The following is a 22,780-nucleotide window of genomic DNA, read 5'->3' as shown; positions in this document are numbered from 1 at the left end:
ACATTGGCAGCCCAAATGCCCTGATTCAGCAAGTGGACGGAGATAAACAGATCTCCCCGATACTTAGATGGTTGAAACAGATGGCTATATATTGCTTGATTCCAAGGGAGGAACCAACTAATTTGGATGAAAAAAATTATCGTGTACTCAGATTCTGGAAGCAAATTACAAAATGTTGGTCAGTTCCGGAGGAGGTACCATTGACCGACCAGGATCTCCTCCCTGTACAGGGCATGTTAATTTTTGACAAGCTTGCTAGCTTTGATCTAGAGAACTGTATAGAAATCAGCAGAGCAACTGGCCTCATCTCAAAGGTTATAGAATTCACAAGCAACAGAGTTGACATGACAAATATTAGCGAGACACAGAAGACACTGTTGAAAAGTTCATCACTGAAGCTGTTGAAAACACTTGCAAGTACTAAAGGGAAATTTGGTGTAACTTTGCGTTAGAAGATTACAGAACATCCCTTCCTTTTGAACAATCTTGCAGAGATCTTGGATGATCGTGGGAGCAGCCAAGAACTTAGAGAGCTCACGGCTGAACTTATTAGAAACCTTGCCATGGAAGGAAACATAAAGGAGGAGATCGGGCACATCCCAATGATCATAAGCAGTGTTGTAGGGTGTGAGTTGCAAAACAGGGAAGAGTGAAGGGTCAAAATGTAAATGGAAGGTGTATATACTGTGAGGAGGAATGGATCGATGGTTGAGGTTCTTCCAGAAATCTCTCATCTTTTCTCCCCCCTTCCCCTGTAGCTTTGCTGGAGAAGTGAGATCAACCAAAAGGCCAGACAACATGGTGTCAGAGCAGGAGGTGGAGGCGCTGTTTGACCCTCGCCGGTGTTGAATCGGCTGCTGGTGGTGAACTGGAGCAGGGAGAAGAGGAGGCTGCCGCCAGGAGTGTGGGGCGGCGCAGCCGCTCGGAGTTGAAGCCAGTGGTGGTGCGACCTGGGAGTGAGGCCCCTCTTTGTGGCGCGTGCAGGAGCTGCAGGCTGGGAGAGCTGGGTGTAGCAGCAGGAGGCGGAAGTGTGGCTGCTTGAAATCTGAAGCAGCGGCAGAGGGGATCCAAAGTGACAGATTAAGGGTGTGTTGCCTGAATCTGAATCTGTTTGTGGGTTGTTTCTGCTGTGAGTGGAAAGAAGAACAGAGCAATATACCAAGGAGAGGTGTGCCAGGATGGCTGATGGTGCTCCAACAGGTGTCACGGCAGGGGAGCTTGCAGCGGTGTTGAGAGCCATGGACGAGAAGTACAGATTGCTGTTTGAGACTATTGGGAAGCAAGGAGAGAGTTCGAAGTTAGAGGCAGGATCAACAACTAATTAAAGATAGATCATGGACTCGCGTGGTCTTTTTTTGAAATGAGCGGACCGTTGGGCGCTTCCCAAGGCGACGGACTGGGCTCCCCGCCTCGGTCGCCTCCGGCCTCGGCCTCAGGGGGCTGGGAGGTGGTCAGGCGCGGCGCATGGCCCTCTCCGGCGGGGACGGGGCAGACCGTGAGGGCTGGCGCGGTGCTGGCTCCGGTGGGCGGTCGGTTTTGGGCGCTGGCTGCGGACGAGTCGGAGGACGAGGAGGACTTGGATCCGGCGACTAGGGAGGGGTTCCTGGCGCCGGCGAGGCCGTCACTCGGCGACTTTGTGGCCTGTGCGCAAACGTCGGGGCCTGGAGTCGCGGGAGCGCGTCGCCGCTTCGCTCCGGGAGGCCGGGGATCGCACGCGGTCGAGGTCAGAGCTTGGCGACCCTCCACGTCGGCGGGCAGGGGCTCGCCGTCCTCTGGGGATGCCGCGAGGGACATCCGTGCTAGGACGGCGGCGACGCTTCTCGCTCCGGTGGACTCGGAGGTGGAGTGGCCGTGCCTTACGTCGTCGGTGGGGGCCGGCCGGGCGGCGGAGGAGGAGGCGGCGGCGGCGCCGCAGGCTGCGGAGGGTGGCGCGGCGTCTCCGAGGCCTAGGGTTGGCAGCGATGGTCCCGGGGCTGAGGTGGGCCAGCGGGGTCGTGGGCCGGCCCAGGAGTCAAGTTCGGCAGGCGGTGTAGGCCCGCGCTCCGGAGGAGACAGCGAGTCCCGAGGGAAGGGAGGCCTGGCGATCAGTGGGCCGGTGGGTTCCGTCCAGCCCATGGCGGGCCTGCCTCGGCCTTGGCCCAACCCCGGTTCCTATTTATGGGTGCGCTGCGGCTGCCTTGACCCCTCGCTAGGGTTTCCCGCATCTAGATCGGAGGTGCGGCGCTGGGCTCGCCGTGCCAGATCCATTCATCCCATTTCCCCACCTCCCCCTCTCTCCATTTCTTTTGCGGCGGCGGTGATGAATGGGCGGCGTGCGGAGAAGAGGCCTATGGAGCCCCCAATCTCAGATGGGGAGCGGCGCCGGGAGCGTGAGTTGCGGGAAAAGGCGAAGAAGGAGCAGCGAGCAAGAAATGGTGGCAGATCTGAGAGGAGCTATGAGCCGGAGGGGCGCGAGGGGGAGTGGGGTCCCCCTCCCCCATGGTGGATCCAACAACAGGAAAGAAGAAAGAAGAAGAAGGAGATGGCTCGGCGTCGGGAGCTGGAACGCAAGCCCGCGGATCTCCCCAGATTTGGTGGTGGCCACGGAGATCCGCTGGCCAAGAAGGCCCGGGCGTCGTCCGACCCCTTGGCTGTGTCCCTCCCCCCTGGCGCGAAGGGCCCCGTGGGCGAGCCCATTCCGGTGGAGGACGTGTCGGAGGCTATGGAAGTGGAATGTTTCAAGTGCGGGAGACTTGGCCATTTCCAGTCCAAATGCAAATTCCAGCCTTTGTGCGTGCTCTGCAAGGAGGAGGGACATGCTTCCGCTCATTGCCCAACGAGGGGTCGGCAGCCTAGTATGCAGATTATGGGCAGTGCAATTTCAGGGGAGGGTTTCTTCTGTTTGCAGTTTGAAGAGGAGGAAGAGCTGGAGGGCCCTCGGCTCCCCTCGGTGGGAAACGCGGCAATCCTCTCCGTGGAGCCAGGCCGCCTTAACCTGCGGGTTCTCATACAGGAGCTCAAACACATGGTCACGGGGGACTGGGAATGGCAAGTCACGCAAGTAGGAGAAGATGATTTCATGGTGGTGTTTCCCTCCGCGGACCTTCTTCACATGGCCCGGACCAGTGGCAAACTCTTCCTCTCCATTAACGACATCACTGCTAGGGTGCGGGATGTGGTCCATGAGGTGCTTCCACCAATGGTGATGCCAGAAGCTTGGGTGCGGCTCCATGGGATTCCTGAGAAGCATCGCAAGATTGAGCGCATCAAGGAGGCCTTTAAGATGCTGGGCAGACCGATTCTGGTTGATGAACTTTCCCTCATTAAGTTGGGTCCAGTGAGGATGAAATTGGCTTGCAAGTCGCCGGCCAAGCTGAATGGCACGGTGGAGGTCTGGTTTAATCACGAAGGGTATCAGATCAAGGTGGAGCTAGAACGGATGCCGAGAAGGTTGGGTGATGGTGGTGGAGCCTCGGGGGCGGGCCCATCCGCTCCCGCGCCAGACAGCCAGCAGGGAAAGGGCGACCCTAGCAAGCAAGGGCCTTCCGCGGGTAACACCCCCAAGGCAGCTGCCATTGGGGCGCCCAAACCTGGGACGGGGGCGTCTCAGAAGGAGGCAGCCGGCTCCGGCGCGAAGGTGGGGGCCAAGATGTGGTGATGGGCGAGATGGCGGACGACCCCGAAGAAAGCATCCAAGACACTTCTATCGACACTGAAACATGGGAAAAACTGGGTGTGCTCGCGACTCAAGACACGGCTGTCAGCCTTCCCCCCCCCCCCCCTCGCCCGCTCTCTGGATCCGTCTTTCGAGGTCCTCGGCTCCAGCCTGACAGCTCCGGGTGCGCCTCTCCCTCTTGTGGCAAGGGTGAACGGGGCCATGCCGGGCTCCCCACCCCGAGGGGGGGGAGGGCTCGGGGCTGGACTGCGTCCTCATGGACTCGGACCCAACTCCGGCCTCGGACAGGCGCCTGTCGAGTGGCTCTGGCCGACAGGCCAAGAAGACTGTGGGGAGGAAGGCGGGGAGCAAGACGGTGGTCTCGGAGGTTGCGGGGTCGGTTTCGGCGCTGGGAGGCGATTTGGGCGCGGCTCTGGTGGCGTCAGGGCCGGCAGTCAAGGCCAAGCGTACTAGGGCAACTCCGGTGTCGTCTCGGGCTCCTAGCGCTCGCGCCAAGGCCAAGCTCGGAGACATGACCTCTCTGGAAAGTGCAAAGCTTCGTGCTACTGACAAGAACATGGACACGACAGGTAACCTTCTCCCCTCCTTTAAGATTCGGAATGCTTTCTCTGATGAGCATCTCGCCGAGATTCTGCATGATAGTGGCGTAGCGCTAGACTCCTCGTCTCTGGATTTGATTTCTTTAGTGCGTGCGCGCGAAGAGGCCCAGGCCACCCTCGCGGAAGCAGCCGCCAGGTGTGCGGCTGCTCAGGCGGTCGAAGCCACGGACGCAGCATCAGTAGGGGTTGATGCTGTCGCCATGCCCATTGAGGGAGCTGAGGCCGAGGCGGCCTAAGTCTTACCTTCTTCCAGTCGAAAGCCGGCTAGGAAGCGTGTGGCCAAGGCGGTCTCCTCCCGTGGAGTCCGCTTGCGTAACAGGATTATCTAATGCGTTATTTCTTCTAGAATATCCGCGGATGCGGGCACGGGGGGCGTCGCACGCAGCTCCGCGAGTACATGTCCAAAGAACACATTGACTTTGTGGCGCTCCAGGAGACAATTAAGGCCGACTTCTCCTTTAGAGACCTTTTGGCGTACGATCCGCTCCAGCGCTTTGATTGGTTCTGGATTCCGTCCGTCGGCCTCTCTGGGGGTCAACTGATGGGTTGCAACAAGGATGTGTGCGAGTTTATATCGTGGGAGGGCGGCATGTTCTATATAGCTGCCACTGTCCGTCACCGGGTCTCCCAAGCTTCTTGGGTGATCGCGAGTGTTTATGGGCCGGCGGATCACGCGAGGTCCACTATTTTCTTAGATGAAATCACAGCTATGGTGGGGGCCAAACAATCGTCCAACCTACCAGTGGTGGTAGGAGGTGATTTCAACTTGATCCGCTCGGGGGCGGACAAAAGCAACAACAATATTGACTGGGCTAGGGTGTCCATGTTCAATAATGCCATTGCGTCCGCTGCCCTTCGGGAGATCACGCGTACTGGGGCCAGATACACTTGGACTAACAAGCAACGCGAGCCAATCAGATGTGTCCTTGACCGTGTTTTTTGCTCTAGCGACTGGGAGGCGCTGTTTCCTCTCTGTACTTTAGTGGCGGAAACGCGCATAGGATCTGATCATGTCCCATTGATTCTGTCCTCAGGGGAGGACAACGTGCGCCGAAGCCATAGATTCTTCTTTGAGACAGCTTGGCTCGAACATGAGGGTTTCAGCCAGCTAGTCACAAATTGCTGGTCCCAGATCGGCAACCAGTTAGGGCGTCAACGAGGACCAGTTGAGTTCTGGTCCTCAGCGGCTACGGCTTTGCGTGCTTTCCTTAGGGGCTGGGGGGCTAACCATGGTAGCGAGTCCAAAAGGGAGAGGGAGCGCATTACGGCAGATATAGCCCTCCTCGACTCGCAGGCGGATATTAGAACCTTCTCTGGTGATGAATGGGAGCTAAGATACTCTCTTGAACATCAGGTCCTGGCTATTCTCAGGGCGGAGGAGGAATATTGGCGCCATAGGGGTGGTGTCAAGTGGGTAGTGAAAGGTGATGCAAACACAGGATACTTTCACGCTTACGCTAACGGCCGCAAACGGAAGAGCACTATCCTTAGGCTCCAATCAGAACGTGGGACGCTGATATCTCAGAACGAAATAGCGAAATACATCTATAACTTCTTCGTTGAGCTGTTGGGAACAGCTGAGGTGAAAAACCTAAGTCTTAGGGCAGACTTCTGGGGCATGCACGAACGAGTCTCGCAGCAGGAAAACGACGCCCTTATGGTGTCCTTTTCGGCCCAGGAGATTGATTGCGCGCTTGCGGGTATGAAGAACGACACGGCCCCAGGGCCTGACGGCTGGCCGGTGGAGTTTTTCAAGCGCTTTTGGCCGCTGCTTAGGGACTTATTCCAAGCGATCATAAACGGCTTCGCCCTAGGTACGGTCGACCTGTCTCGTCTAAATTACGGGGCCATCTGCCTAACCCCCAAGGTCAAAGGGGCAGAATCTATCAAACAGTTTCGGCCGATTACGCTCATCAATGTACCTTTTAAATTGTGCGCCAAAGCTTATGCTTCTAGGCTAGCGACGGTCGCCCAACAAGTCATTAGTTCGAGCCAAACTGCTTTCCTTAAGGGTAGGAACATCCTGGAAGGGCCCATTGCTCTTACGGAGATTGTCCACGAGTTAAAACGATCACAGGAGCAGGGTGTTATCATTAAGTTAGATTTCGAAAAAGCTTATGACCGCGTAAACTGGGAGTTTATTCGTGAGGTCTTCCTCAAAAAGGGTTTTGAGGCAGGGTTTGTTCACCGGATCATGAGTCTGATCTCGAGTGGCAACACCTCGGTCATTGTCAATGGCGAGATGGGGAAATATTTCCGTAACAGTAAAGGGCTTAGACAGGGCGATCCCATATCCCCACTTGTCTTTAATTTTGTGGCTGATGCCATGGCAGCCATGCTGACCAAGGCCAGGGAGGCCGGTCACATCAAGGGGCTAGTCTCACACCTCATCCCGGGTGGAGTGACTCACTTACAATACGCAGACGACACCCTGTTGTTGTTTAAGCCAGATGATCACAGTATTGCTTCGACTAAACTTTTGCTACTAGCCTTCGAGCTCCTCTCCGGACTCAAAATCAACTTTAACAAGAGCGAGGTCATAACCATGGGGATGGACGACCAGCAAAGCTTACGTACCGCAAACCTCCTTAATTGCAAGCTAGGGAGCTTCCCAATTAAGTACCTAGGGCTTCCAATCTCCAACCGCAAACTTTCGATCCTAGAATGGGAACCCCTGTACGGGAAAGTGGCCAATAGGGTAAGCCCGTGGCGAGGGCGTTTCATGTCCTCCGCTGCAAGGCTCATTCTCACAAACTCGAGTCTCTCTTCCCTTCCCCTCTTCACTATGGGGATGTTCTTGCTTGCCGATGGGGTACACGCCAAGCTAGACACTCCTAGATCCAGGTTCTTTTGGGAAGGAACTGGCATCAAAAGGAAGTACCACCTCGTCAAGTGGGCGGCGGTTTGTAGGCCTAAGAAATTTGGGGGATTGGGAATCCTAAATTCCAAACTTATGAATGTTGCCCTTCTAGCCAAATGGTGGTGGCGGCTGGCCCAAGATGAGTCGGGGCTCTGGGCAAAGTTGCTTAAAGCCAAGTACTTCCCGCATGGGAACCCATTCACAGCCTCGGCCAACAGATCCGTGTTTTGGAGAGGGATCCAAGCGGTGCGGCCTGCTTTCGATTTAGGGGCCAATTTCCAGACCAACAACGGACTATCCACTCGGTTTTGGCTTGATCATTGGCTGGGTGATTTCCCCCTTTGGCAAAGCCATCCCTCCTTATTCAGGATCGCCACAGATACTAACATCCTAGTTGGGGAGGCGTTACATGTAGACCCGCCGGCGATCCACTTTATGAGGACCCTAACAAACGAAGAGCGCATTTCTTGGGACGGGCTGACCCAGCAATTAGGCTCCCATCGCCTTCGGGCGGGGGCTGACACTGTCAAGTGGAGTTTGACAGCGTCCGGGAAATTTACAGTGAAGTCCTTATATAACAAGCTAACTGGAGGGCCAGTGCTTGACATAGCAAAGGGTCTGTGGAAGGCAGGCCTGCCCTTGAAGATCAAGATCTTTATGTGGCAAATGCTTAGGAATAGGCTGCCTACTTCGGACAACATAGCTAAATGGAACGGTCCGACCGAAGGCTCATGCGTGATCTGTGGGCAAGGGGAAGACGCGAATCATGTTTTCTTCCGGTGCCACCTGGCCAGGTTTGTGTGGAGTGCAGTTCGGGAGGCCTTCCACACAGACTGGAACCCCGGTTCGGGGACACAATTGGTCTCGATTCTAAAATCCACTAAAGGGACCTCTAGCAGAATCGCCTGGCGTTGCGTAGGGGCGTTACTATGGGCACTTTGGACGACGCGAAACAAAATTACGATTGAAAAGAAATTTCCTAACCACCCTGCAGACATGATCTTCAAATGCCACCTATTTTTGCAGATGTGGACACCGCTGGGGAAGGAGCGCGATGCTGAGCGCATGACAGAAGCCATGGAGCGTATCAAGTCAATTCAGACGAGGGCAAGACAAAACATGACGAGTTGATGATGCTTTTGGAGCCTTCCGCGGTGTTTAGTCGTTTAGGTCATTGCTCTTGCTGGTCCGTGATGGTTATCATGTAGCGATGAACCTTGCTTTTGCTGCCCTGAGGGGTGTGTTGCTGAACCTGTTAGTGTGTAACCGTTAAACCTGGATGCCTTTCGGGCTTTATTAATTTAAAGTCGGACGCTTCTAGCGTCTTCGTTCTAAAAAAAAGTTAGAGGCAGAGGTCAAGGAAGATATCCATCCATTGCAGATGCCCCTGGTGAAGTTAGAAGGATCTGAAACCTATGCAAGTTGGGCAGAGCATGCGGAGACTATTCTTGTGTCAAGAAGGCTAGAGGGCTATATTCTTGGGGCAATTGAAAAACCAGCAGATGAGAACTCTAAGGAAGGTCAAAAGTGGAAGATGACCAACGCATTAGTGAGAGCATGGCTGTTGAGTTCAGTTTCACCTAAAATTGCTAAACAAGTGGAAAGGATTAAGGAAGCATCAGAAATTTGGCGGCTGCTGAAAGGCACATATTCTGGAGTCGGCAATGAGATGCTTGCTTGTAGAATTCAGAGGGAGTTGCAAGGGTTGAGTCACGGTGATAAATCAGTTGTGGAGTATGTGTCTGAGTTGAAGAGATTGTGGAGTGACATTGACTATTTTGACCCAGTTGAGATGGAGTGTGGCAAGTGTATTGAGAAATTTAACAAATGGACAGAAAGGAGACGTGTAAGGGACTTCCTAAATGGACTTCATCCTAAGTTTGAAAACAGGAGGGCTGCACTCTATGGTAGTGGAAAGCTGCCTACACTCGAGCAGGCAATCTCAGCTATTATCAGTGAGGAAACTAGGTTGAAATTAGAGGCAGCCAGTTCCGTGACACAAGGCATCATGCATCGGCGATCAGCACTCTATGCAACAGAGGGTGGAAATTATCAAAAGCCGGTATCAAACATAGTGGAAAGGAAATGCTTTGAGAACCAGGACATTTGAGGTCTTCATGCCCTGAATTAATGGGAGCAGGTAGAGGAAGAGGGCAGGACTGGCGGGGAAGAGGCCGTGGTCGTGGGTTTGAAGGACGAGGTGGCCGCGGGCGAGGAACACGCCCTACTGGTAGAGCGAACACATCTGTGATCTCTGAAAATACCACTCAAACCATGAGAGTTCACATGACTGCTGAGGATTGGGAGAAGTGGTGTCAATTCAAGGAGCTACATTTAGGTGACAAGTCAACCGCTGAAGCACCTGCAACATCTGCCTCTACGGCCTCTGCAAATTTCGGTGGTAACAACTCTCGCACTATGAAATATAAATCCATCAATGCACCATGGCTATTAGATTCAGGTGCATCTAGACATATGGCTGGCTCCTACAAAAGCTTTATTGATTATACTCCTGAGATACAAAGGCAAAGCATTAAATTAGCTGATGGCTCCTCCCAAACCATTATGGCATCAGGAACAATTGTGTGCAGTAATGATATATCTTTGTCCTCTGTTTTGCATGTTCCTTCATTCCCAATAAATTTACTATCCATCAGTTGCATTACAAAAGAGCTAAATTGTGTTGCCATCTTCTTTCCATCATGGTGCTTGTTTCAGGAACTTGGGACTGGAAGAAGACTTGGGACAGGGAGCATGCATGATGGGTTGTATTATCTGGATAATAATATGTCTCCTACGGTAGTAGCAGCTGCTATACCTCTTTCACCACTTGAATAATTTCTTCTCCACCACCGCAGGCTAGGACATATGTCTTTTGTCACTCTCGGTCAACTTTATCCTGATCTCTATAAGAAAGTTAGCAAGGGGTGTCTAGTATGTGATGCTTGTCAATATGACAAACAGACATGTAGCTCTTACACATCATCTGATAATAGAAGTGACACACCACTTCAAGTTATACATTCTGATGTGTGGGGTCCTAGTGGTGTTTCATCTTTAAATGGTTATCGGTCGTTTGTTACCTTTATTGACTGTTGTACTAGAGTCACTTGGGTTTATGTGTTGAGGAACAAGAATGATGTGTTCGAATGCTTTGTTGATTTCCACAATATGATCAGAACACAATATAATGCATGTATGAAAATATTTCGCACTGACAATGGCACGGAGTATGTGAACAAGGAATTTGATGAGTACTTTTCAAGTTTTGGGATTATTCATCAGACAACTTGTCCAGGTACTTCGGAGCAGAATGGTTTGGCAGAGAGGAAGAATAGACATCTTCTAGAGATCACTCGTTGCATAATGACATCTATGAATGTTCCTAAGTTTTTGTGGGGTGAGGCCGTAATGACAGCTGCCTACTTAATGAATAGAATGCCATCCAGGTTACTTGGTTATAAAACACCAATAGAGTGTCTTACAGGTGAAACAAAATATGTAGTTCCTCCTAAGGTCTTTGGTTGTGTTTGTTTTGTGAAGGATTATAGACCATCGGTTGCCAAACTAGATCCAAAGGCATTAAAGTGTGTATTTGTAGGCTATTCCGGTACACAGAAGGGTTATAGATGTTGGTGTCCATCTGAGAGGAGAATGTTTGTGAGTATGGATGTGGTATTTAGAGAGCAAGAACCATTTTACGGTGAGCCAACAGATTTAACCGATGTGTTCCCTGATTTGTTTACTAATGAAACTTCTAGTGTGAATTGTGAGAAAGAGGAAGATAAGGAAGAAGAAGATGATGAAACATCAGGAAAGATGATAATTGGGGTAATTCCAGCAGAAACAAGACAAGAACAAAGACAGGGGGAGCCGTATGATACATCGAATGAAGCACTCCGGTGGCCAAGACCAAATGAGGAAAGGGAGATTCAGGTGTATACACGAAGACAACGTACCACAGAGGAGCAAATGCAAGTGCTGGAACTCGAACCAGAGGCTTATGGACAACACCGGGAGCAAGAGCAGGAGGCTGACCACCAGGATGATACGCAAGGTCAAACAAATGACACCAGATCTTCCTCGGACAGTGGTAACATCTCTTCTCAATATCATGACCTTGATGTTCTGATAGCTCACAGAAAGCAGCCACGGTCTAATGCCAGAAAATTGCCCTCTAGATTGGATCCTTATATGGTCTCCAACTATGTCTCGTATGATACTATCGGTCCTTCTTACAAGTCTTCTATCACAGCACTGGATGCTGCAGAACCTTTGCCACGGGATTGGCAGGAGGCAAAACTAAACCCAAAGTGGAGGGCAGCTATGCTGGAGGAGATGGCTGCTCTCGACAAGAATAATACATGGGTAGTTACACCACTTCCCAATAACAAGAAGTTAGTAGGATGCAAATGGGTGTTCACCATAAAACATACACCAGAAGGGAAAGTGGAGAGATACAAGGCAAGACTTGTGGCGAAAGGTTATAGCCAAACGTATGGGATGGACTATGATGAAACCTTCGCCCCGGTTGCAAAGATGAACACCATTAGAGCTTTAATCTCGGTGGCAGCGAATAACAAGTGGAAGTTGTTCCAACTAGATGTGAAGAATGCATTCCTTCATGGAGATCTACAGGAAGAAGTTTATATGGAGATTCCACCAGGGTTCAATGGGCCTGAGACAGAGGGTAAAGTGTGCAGATTGAAGAAATCACTTTATGGACTTAAACAGTCACCAAGGGCTTGGTTTGGAAGATTTTGCAAAGAAGTCTGCTCCTTGGGCTTTAAACAGAGTAATGCCGACCGCAGCCTTTTCTTTAAGCATCACCAAAACAAAACTGTCATATTGGTGGTATATGTTGATGACATTGTGATTACAGGTAATGATGATGAGGAGATAAGGAATGTGAAGAAGATGTTGGCAAAGTCATTTGAGGTCAAAGACCTCGGGTTTCTTCACTTCTTCTTGGGAATCGAAGTAGCTTATGGGGCTGAAGGTATCTATCTCTCTCAAAGAAAATATGTGCTTGATCTTCTCACTGAAACTGGGATGCTTGAAAGTAAACCTGCTGCCACACCAATTGAAATGAACCTTCGTATTACAGCAAATTCAGGAGAACCTGTTGATAGGGGGAGATATCAGAGACTTGTAGGGCGTTTAATTTATCTATCCCACACTAGACCAGACATTGCATATGCAGTTAGTCTGGTGAGTAGATATATGCATGATCCTCGATCAAGTCATCTAGATGCAGTAAATAGAATTTTGAGATACCTCAAAGGGTGTCCTGGAAAAGGAATTCTTCTTTCATATCATGGTCATCTAGAAGTTGAGGGATACACAGACGCTGATTGGGCTGGGTGCCTGGATGATAGGAGATCCACTTCAGGTTATTGCATCTTTGTGGGAGGAAATGTAGTCAGTTGGAGGAGTAAGAAGCAAAGTGTTGTCGCCAGGTCCACAGCAGAAGCAGAATTGCGATCCATGGCTGCGGGCCTATGTGAGTTGTTGTGGCTTCGATTATTGTTAACTGAACTTCGGTTGTTCAAAGGAGGACCACTTAAACTTCATTGTGATAATCAGGCCGCAATTAACATCATAAACAATCCGGTTCACCATGATAGAACAAAACATATCGAAATTGATAGGCGTTTTATTAAGGAGAAACTTGACGAGGGAGTACTTGAAGTAGGCTTTGTTAAAAGTGGGGATCAACTTGCTGATGCATTAACAAAGGGTGTGAGTGTTGTATCATTCTCAAAATTGTGTGACAAGATGGGGGCTCTTAGACGTTTTCGCCCCATCTTGAGGGGGAGTGTTGTAGGGTGTGAGTTACAGGAGTGTTGTAGGGTGTGAGTTGCAAAACAGGGAAGTGTGAAGGGTCAAAATGTAAATGGAAGGTGTATATACTGTGAGGAGGAATGGATCGATGGTTGAGGTTCTTCCAGAAATCTCTCATCTTTTCTCCCCCCCCCCCCCCCCTTCCCCTGTAGCTTTGCTGGAGAAGTGAGATCAACCAAAAGGCCAGACAACAAGCAGGTTGATGCATGCATTTCTCAGCCAAGGTGCACCCTCAAGTACAGATTCAGACCAGTTGCTACGAATGATCGCTGGGCAAGCACTTGCACTATTGGCAATTGGGAGTGCCAACAATTGTCTTGTAATGTTAGCAGAACCAGGTTATGTCTTCATCAAGGAACTCGCAGTTATGATCCATGATAACAGGTACAAGTATGTAGCATCAAGCCTGTTGCGGTGTATGTGTGTGTATGATCAAAGTGAGTTTCACAACTCAAACCTGAAAGAAGTCTCCTACATTTTGCAAGAGGTGAGCCCTTTCAAATTTAAACTAGTGATGGTTTAAATTGCAGATACTACCACTTAACATAGATTACCACTTAACCAAAACGACTGTAACCAAAAAGGTGCAGATATCACTAAAGTTTAATCATGGCTCACCCAACATATTTATTTCACTACAGGTGATGGATGGAATAATAGATGCAGAAGGTGCGGAACTAGAGATCCTTGTTGGCCTTAGTTCACAAATATGTAATGCCATTCCTGAAGACTTTGTGCGAGAGCTTGAGCATAGTCAGAATAAGGAAAGGTTTATAAATAGACTTGTCTATGCACTTAACTCAAATATGTCACCCACTGCTCATTGTCCTGGCATCAGGAGGGTGATAGTTGAACATGCCATATACATGATGGAATTCATTCCGGTCTACACTAGCTGTTTCAAGAACAATCGGATGATGGAAGCACTGCTGATGGTAGAGCATACACCTTCAAGGGCTGAAAACTACAGGTTCTTCTCGGGTGACGCAGGACTCATGGAGCACAGCATACCTCTATCCACACTTGTGGCTAGAGCGAAAGAACTGATGGACCGTGAGTAGCTTCAAGAGAGCATCAGTGTCACTTGAACATGCATTTAGGAGATATTGCACTACTGGTCTATACTAGGACTTTTTTGTTTTTGTTTTTGCGAATGGTCTATACTGGGAATTGAAGGCACGCTCAATTTGCTCACCATAGTATAGAGAGTTATTCATTGCATCCAAGATGGAGATTCCACGAATTTATGAGTTTACAGTTGATATTAAGCAGTTGATTTGTGTTGATAAGTCATACATTGTACTGTCATGATGATGGTAACTTAAACAGTGGCTGTATTAGTTTTCTAAGAAGATGGATATATGAATGTTGATGAATCTGCTTTGCGATGTAATATGAAATGTCATGGTAGTTGTGAATCGTCAGGGTGTGAGGCTTAAATTTTAAGAGTTAAAACGGGGTGGTGTTGTTCGGCACCAGTGAATGGTGTGGTTATCAAGTACTCACGACATCTATCAATCCATGAGGCACCCACTTCAGTCTAGAGCTCACTAAGTTCATCCTTCAAAGAACCATGCAATTTGATCATGGATGGAGAGGAGCCTTAGCATAAATGATTTGAAATAGGAGCGACAACATATATAGTAACATAGTAAAATTTGGGGTTTATTCGGCCACCAGAAATACCGAAATTATACTTGCTAGATCACAATTGGTAGCATGCATTTAGGTAAAAGAAATCCTAATCATTTGAACTAGTTTTTGTTGTTGGTACCATGCATGGTATCACCGTCAAGTGAGAAACATTTACAAAGCTGCACGGCCTAGATCGGCTTAGGCTCCCCGTAATGGTAGTATAATAGCTAGTATCATGCATGCTAACTACTCTCTCCATTCCTAAATATATGTTTTTTTTAGAGATTTCAACTGGACCATCGCATCCGGACGTATATAAACATAGTATTTTAGAGTGTAGATTCACTCATTTTGCTCCGTATATAGTTGCCTTGTTGAAATATCTAGAAAGACCTATATTTAGAAACGGAGGGAGTAGATAATTTTGATGAGGTGACATAGAATTAAATGAAGAAAGAGAGAGTCGAGTATCACATCATGATACCGTATTATAATAAATATTGTACTACTATGTGTCTTGCATGACAGTAAATAAGACAATCTAAGATACTACTCTATGATACTATGCATCAGGGAGGTAGTACCCTATACTACTATCATATGCATGATACTAACTTATGATACTACCCACTACGAGCAGCGTTACGTAGGGTCTCATGCGAACTCTCTGGGACATGGACTAGGTCGCTTTCTACAATGACTAGTTGCATGACGACCGTCGTCCCTCGACTAGGCTCAGGCTGTGCTTGTTACGTCCGCGCGTGGTCTCAATCGAGAATTCCTCGAGTTTTCTTGTCTCATGCAGGCTCGATCTGCCGTTTGTTTACGTGCGTGCAGGTCGAGTGTTCTGGCTGAACACAACACTCTTGGACAGGGACCTGCGCAGCTATGCTCTCGCTAGTCTGGACGGTGAAAACGCTAGCTTTGCGGCCGGCTGGCCTTGGTTTATCTTTTGTTTCTTCCAGATAGCATTCGGTTAACTGGAGATGTATATATACAGGATGTCTGCGGATATACTTTAGGGGAGAATCCCGAGAACACCGGATTCACCAACAAGGCACCAAGCAGCTGTAGATTGCGGGCTCACTGGAGTCGAGTCGACGACCCGTGCGTGTGTGGCAGTGTTCGTTTCGCTCCTGCTGTAATGGCGAACGTCGCCGAGCACCGCGTACAGATGCCGGTGGATCCCCCAGCTAACAAGGCCGCCACCGCGCCGGAGATGGGGCTTAATCGCTTCGTTCGCTTCGTTGTGCTGATCGAGAGGCTTGGCAATGCCTTGGGCACGCTGGCCTTCACCTGGGCCACCGTTGTCCTACTCGGCGGCTACTCCAGTGACCTCGACAGTGATTTCGGGGTCTCGACGGCCATAATTTTCCTAGAAGCCTTGAGGTACGAACGAAACTGCTATATGCTGCAAAATAAACAATTCCATTATTACCTTTCGGTCAATATATAACTTATAACTTTATAGTAGTACCGCTTATCAAATTTTAGCAAGTGAAGCAAAATATGTGCCAGACTCATACTCCCTCCGTACTAAAATAGATGACTCAACTTTGTACTAACTTTAGTACAAAGTTAGTACAAAGTTGGGTCATCTATTTTGAAACGGAGGGAGTAGAAGATATTGAATAGAAGAAAACTGATTTGCCAAATCTCATCTAGATGAGAATTAACTGACTCCTGGACCTTTTAAAGAACACCCGCGTGACTTTCTTTCAAAAGAAACAAACTCTTACGCCATTTGATTTCACATGAAGATTTGTGCGCAATTTTTCTTTTGATATAAGTTATATGATACAAAAACAGTATTATTGGAAACTTCTTTTGAATACAAATATAATAATATAAATTTTGTGGCATATAATCTAATGTTTTGTTAATTAAATTTAAGGTCACAATTTGACCCAAAATCCGAGAGGGGCCTAAATGAGGATGGAAGAAGTACAAAAGAGCTTATCCTACTCAGGTTTGCTTCAATACACCCTTTAAAAAAGTTGACAACTTTCAATAGAGATCGATTGAGTTTAAAATATAACTTTACAATCATGAGGGTGGTATATTCTACTTCTTTACTCGTCAAATTAATAGTCACCCTCAATCGATTTCTCTCACTATCAGTGTGCGGCCTGGCCATATCGGATCGATAGAAGAAGAAATCACACTTGCCCAGCCATCCCTCATAGCTAGAAGATGTTTGGTTGGGCTTATTCTTGACTTCTACAAGCCAAAAAAAGCACCTATTTGTGGGCAAAAAAGCACCTATTTATGAGTCATACGTCAAAAGTCAAGGCCAGAAGCTCATAAATAAGTGTTTTTGACTTTTAAGCCAAAGTGCAAAAGTCAAGAATAAGCTAGAACAGGAATATACATTAATTTGTGTATTTTGGCACAATGACGGGGTTGCTATAGGTTACAGATTTTGAATGGATATATCCGAAGATCATGCATTCTTATGATTTGCACGGTCGAACATACATACCTAATTCTGTGACATATTGATTTAGGATTGATTTTTATTTCAAAACTACAATGGATGTCTTTTAACGACTCCCTCCGTCTGGAATAAGTGACGCTGTTTTAGTTCGACGGAGGCAGTACATCATATATGTCCAATTTAGTTCGGCCCACACAAAAAAACAGTTTGGTTCTATTCACGTCTTCCGTTTATGGGTGCGGTCGGCTGGCCGGTGGGGGCAGAGTGGAGAGTGATGTTCCAGCGGCTATCGGTGAGTTTCAAACGGGCGACATGCCCAACGTTATTATTATGTAATAAAGCAAGTGTTTTACCAGAAAGAGAGAGATCATTTCTCATTGTCGAAAGGGCCCGGCCAGAATTGCTTGCAAGCCTTAAAATCAGGTGGATTTTATCCTTGGCAAGCCGATCAAACCATCTAAAATAAAAATATATTGTAAAGTGTAATCTGGAATACCTTAGAAAACTATCTTTCCAGCTTATCACATTGGAAAGCAGAAATCTAGAGCTGTAGCAAAATCTTGTCAGAATAAGTTCTCCAGGGTCCCAAATTTCACAATTGTCACTCTGATTTAGATACAAGTATGTGCCTCCACTTTGTTGATTGTATGTTGACTTTTTGTCTAACTATACCATACATGTGTGTACTTCAGGATGTTCAGCTACAACAACAGGGTGGATTACCAATTGTTCTTCCGCACAAGAGGTGCTTTCAGGTATCTTGGTTGGAATGGGCTGATCTTGCTCATATCCTTCTTCAATGTTCTGATGTCCCTTGATGAGTTATGGGTCAAATTTGGAGTAATACACATATTGTCAGTGGTAATACTTGCTATTGGCGCAATTCTATGTCCAGAAGCTGCCATCCCACGCATTTGCGATCTGCTATGCCCCACCATATCATTATGGGGTCCAGTGGTTACAATCATGCTGCTTTGTCCCTCTGTACTGCATAGGGCCCATGAAGATGTCAACATTCAAAGACTCAGCTCAACTGCCAACTTCACAGTATACTTGGTAGTACTTGTCGTAGTGCTTCTACTCACAATCAGCAGGCTGCGGTTCCCAAGTACCATCAAGCTAGCAGAGTGGGCTTTTGGCAGCAAAATAGCATTTTGTCATCGAGTAGTTATTCCGAACTTGTGCATGTTTGCTGCGACAGTGATGTCGGTGATGAATTTTCCTGGAAGCTTTAGACTTGATATTATCACACTACACGCAATTGCTCTAACGATAATGTCATTTGGCAACCTCCAGATCCCAGCAGCAGTACTACGCATTGGGCTGGCAATGTGGCGCCTTAAATTTATACCACGAGACTACTATGGTGATGATAAACACGAGGACAAGAAAAACCTTGTGTCATCTCTCCAAATATTTTATGTGATAGTGCTTGGCCAAGGAATACTCTATACTATTGCCGGCATCCTTGAGATCTTCTCATTCATCCTACGAAGATCCCTGATCCGTCGCGCTGGATTTAGAGGTCTCCCAGGAGTGGAATATGTCAATTTGTACTACGCATATGCTTTCGACAGATGCATGGAGCGTGCTATACTTGCCCAAGAGAAGACCAATCTCATCATATTTGCAATGGATTCTTTAAAGTCAGACTCAGCCAAGATGCAACTCCATGGGCTTAAGATGCTACACAGCTTTCTGAAAAAGGAGCCCCTAAAGGCTCAAGCCATATCCGAACTCACCACTTACACGAAGACAGTGACCTGCTTGATCAACATGTTGGGCAGGACAAGTGAAGTGGACAAGGATATTAGATCATCTGCCGCGAAGGTCACGGCCGAGCTCGCTGATTACCTTCTAGTTGTCCCTATCCCCGGGGCGATGAAGCTCATAGCCTCACTTTTGGACACTGTTCATGGAGAGAATATAAAGGATCCTCTTTTGGGCATTGGTAGCCCTGAGCCAAAACAAGATAACCTGATTCAGCAAGTTGGCAGGAATGAGCAGACTTTCCCAGTGCTTAAATGGTTGAAACAGATGGCACTATACTGTTTGATTCCGAGAGAGGAGCCAACTAGCATGGATGAACAAACCACCCATTTACTCAGATGTTGGAGAAGGCTTACAAAACATTGGTCTGTTCCAGAGGAGGAGCCATCGACCGAACAGGATCTCCTCCCTGTACAGGGAATGTTGATTCTTGAAAAGCTTGCTAGCTTTGATCTGGAGAACTGTATAGAAATCAGCAGAGGAAGTGGTCTCATCTCAAAGATTGTAGAGTTCACAAGCAACAGAACTGACATGACAAGTATTGATGAGACACACCAAACGTTGAAACGTTCATCATTGAAGCTGCTAACAAGACTTGCAAGTACTAAAATGAAACTTGGTGTAACTTTGCGTCAGAAGATGATAGCACATCCCTTCCTTTTGAGCAACCTTGCAGAAATATTGGATAACATTGGGAGCAGCCAAGAACTTAAGGAGCTCACAGCAGAACTCGTTAGAAACCTCGCTATGGAGGGAAATGTGAAGGAGATCGGACACATCCCAATGATCATTAGCAGGCTGATGGATGCATTTCTCAGTGAAAGTGCACGCTCAAGTACAGATTCGGATCAGTTGCTACGAATGATCGCTGGGCAAGCACTAGCACTACTGGCAATGGAGAGTGTCAATAACTGTTTGCTTATGTTAGCAGAACCAGGGTATGTGTTCATAAAGGAACTCACAGTTATGATCCATGGTGATAAGTACAGGTACATAGCATCAAGCCTGTTGCGGAGTATGTTTGCGCATGCTCGGCCAGAGCTTGGCAACTCGGACCTGGACGAAGTCTCCTACATTTTGCGAGAGGTGAGCCCTACCAAATTAAGGCAGAAGTGTGATATAAGAGGTTAAATATTGTAACTTAATATTAACACATGTTCCTACAACCCTTCATTTCCACATATTGTAGTGGAAAATTGGCATACACCTTTTTTCTTTAAATTTTGGAGTTCTTTTTCTTGCATGAACACACCACATGTGTCCGCTAGTGTTCATAGCATTTTTAAGTTTACATCATGCACTTGAGTAATTTTGATACTGCGACTTGAAAGAATAACTCCGGCTATACGAAACACAAATAAGTGAATGGCCACCATTACTGAAGTTTAATCATGGTTTATTGCTTTATTCCACTACAGGTACTAGAAGGAATAATGAATGCGGAAGGGAGAGAACTAGAGGTCCTTGTTGGCCTTAGTTCACAAATATGTAATGTCATTCCAGAAGACTTTGTGCGAGGGCTAGAGCATAATCAGATAAAGGACAGTTTTATAAAGAGGCTTGTGAGTGCACTTAACTCAAATATGGTACCCAGTGCTCATTGTCTAGGAATCAGGAGGGTCGTAGTTCAACATGCCATATACATGATGGAATGCAATCCAGTCTACGTTAACTGTTTCAACGAATGCCAGATGATGGAAGCACTGGTAAGGGTAGAGCGTACACCTTCAAGGGCTGAAAACTACAGATTCTTCTTGGGTGATGCAGGAATCATGGAGCACAACATACCTCTATCCGTGCTTGTGGCTAGAGCAAAAGAATTGATGGGCCATGAGTAGTTATGAGGCATCATCAGTGTCACCTGAACATGTATTTAAAAGACATTGCACTACTGGTGTATACTGGGACTTCCCATTTGCTCACCATTGTGGTATGCCAAGATGAGCGCAACTTAAATAATGGCTGCTGGACATATGAAAGATGATGAATCTGATTTGTGATTAACTATGAAATGTCATGGTAGTTGTGCATTGTCAGGGTGTGAGGCTTCAACACCAACTCATGGTATAGTATTTTGAATTTTAGGCGTTATAATGGGTGTTGTTTTGCACTAGTAAATGGTGTGGTGATTGATTACTCACGAGGCAACGACTTCAGTCCAGATCCTAAACAGTCATTAACTGGCACTGATCTTCTATAAAAGACTAAGAATCATCCACTTTAGTCCTTGTTTGGTTAGGATGCAATCCACATGGATCGTCCGGGATCACAGCCCGATCCACGTGGTTCATTCCGAAGGGGAGCTATTCCCCATGGATCTCAGTTGATGTGTTTGGTTTGGGCCATGGTTGGGAAATTCCCGGCCCAAACCGTGTCGATCTCCTCCAATCCACGGGGTGCAAAAGAATCGCCTCTGATCCGTGGAACGGATCCACGCGTGGCGAGGCTGCTCCCTCTCTTCCCCTTGAGTTGCCAAGGCGCTGCAGTTGCTCATCTCCATTGCTGATCCTGGGTCTAGGAGAACCAAACGAGATCTACAGAGAGGGGATCGGTATGCAGGGATTGGGTGGCAAGAAGGGATCAACCTAATCCCTAGGTGGATTAGTTCCACTACAACCAAACAAGGCCTTAGTCATGGATGCCAGGGGTCTTAGCATAAACGATTTTAAACTAAGAACGCACAACGTAGTATAGCATTCTAACATTTGTGGTTTACTCGAAACCAGAAAATTTCTGCTTCCTAGATCAGAAATTGGCCATTAACTGAACACTACAGAGTACCCATCTCATAGAACCACCAACTGACGAACTGAACAGTCTACAATGCATAGCCCGATTTGAGAAGTGTTAGCGCCAGGCGACTTCCAGGGTCGTCAGAGCCCGGATCTCCGGCAGCACAAAGCCTCAGGCCGGAGATCAATCGGAGACAAAAAAGGGGATCATTAACCGGAGGCGAGAGGGCGAGTGCACCTGCCGAATTAAAAGGGGTTCAAAGCTGGGACTCCACACCGCCGAGCAATTCGTAGCCCTGCCGGAGAGCCGGAGGCGCGCCGCGTCCGGCTCATCGCCATCGCCGTCGCCGTCGCTGCCGGCCCCCGCTTCGAAGAAAAATCGGCGAGGAGGAGGAAGCCCCGTACAGTTATGCGTCTTTCTTTTTCCTTTTTTTTTTGAAGGTTTTTTTTAGGGGTAAGGCCGAACAGGGGAGGAGCCGTATGTGCCGAGCCGTTTGGGCCCCTCTGCGCACGCGTAAGCCCACGCGGCCCATTTTAATGCCGTCCATTCAAAACCTGCGCGCGCTTGCCCACATAGATTTTCTGGACCAGCAGGGAAAACGTCTGTCTTCGGCCCGGGTAGTTCTAGAAGCACCTGCCTTGTTCACAGTCATAAGCCTGCCATCGAGCTCCTGAGACTAGCCACAGTAGGAGTAATTTCAGCAGTAACATCGAGTCCAACTCAGCAAATTTGTTTATGTGGCAATGAGTTAATGAGGAGAGAGGTAGTTACAGTAACTTAGCTAGTTACTGTAACATCACATGTCCCAATGTAATATGATTCTATAACCTAATAAATGAAGCTTTGCATGTTACCACATTTATGTTACAACCCACTATGAAGATAGTAACATAGTCTAGGAATATGTGTATGTTAGTGTATATTACTATGCATTGTGGCTAGTCTGAAATATCCACATTGAAGGCAAGTCGGGTGGTGAACTCGGGTAGTAACTACTCCCTCCGTCTCAAAATAAGTGTCTTGAACTTAGTACAAATTTGTACTAGAGCTAGTACAAAGTTGAGACACTTATTTTGGAACGGAGGAAGTAGTAAGTAACAACTACAAGAAACAGATTGCATCAAAGGGCATTCATGTAAATACCATGTGAATGAATAAGCAAGTAAAGTAAAAGTAAGGTATTAGAAATTTAGAATCAAGAGGCCGACTAGGCTAGCTCCAGATATTGGTGTTCCCCAAACAGGAAG

General features: G+C 47.8%; 1 protein-coding gene and 1 pseudogene across 1 annotated transcript; both read left to right on the top strand.

Annotated features, from left to right (window-relative positions):
- The first annotated feature begins 233 nt into the window (after window positions 1-233).
- Window positions 234-14,019, top strand: LOC123039117 (uncharacterized; annotated as a pseudogene).
- A 5,201-nt stretch (window positions 14,020-19,220) lies between these two features.
- On the top strand, window positions 19,221-20,638 carry LOC123039116 (uncharacterized). The gene is made up of 2 exons (XM_044462402.1): window positions 19,221-19,886; window positions 20,219-20,638. Exons 1-2 carry the CDS (start codon window positions 19,221-19,223, stop codon window positions 20,636-20,638), a joined length of 1,086 nt encoding a protein of 361 aa, XP_044318337.1.
- The last annotated feature ends 2,142 nt before the right edge of the window (window positions 20,639-22,780 follow it).

The sequence above is a fragment of the Triticum aestivum genome, chromosome 2B (genome assembly GCF_018294505.1).
Source record: "Triticum aestivum cultivar Chinese Spring chromosome 2B, IWGSC CS RefSeq v2.1, whole genome shotgun sequence".
In the NCBI taxonomy this organism is placed as follows: Eukaryota; Viridiplantae; Streptophyta; class Magnoliopsida; order Poales; family Poaceae; genus Triticum; species Triticum aestivum.
Note: the sequence above shows the minus strand (reverse complement) of the source record. Positions and strands in the feature narration are given on the sequence as shown.

Coding starts and splice junctions, on each gene's coding strand:
- LOC123039116 (XM_044462402.1), top strand. CDS start 19,221: ATGTTGATTCTTGAAAAGCTTGCTAGCTTTGATCTGGAGAACTGTATA. Junction 19,887..20,218: donor TCTCCTACATTTTGCGAGAG/GTGAGCCCTACC, acceptor ATTCCACTACAG/GTACTAGAAGGAATAATGAA.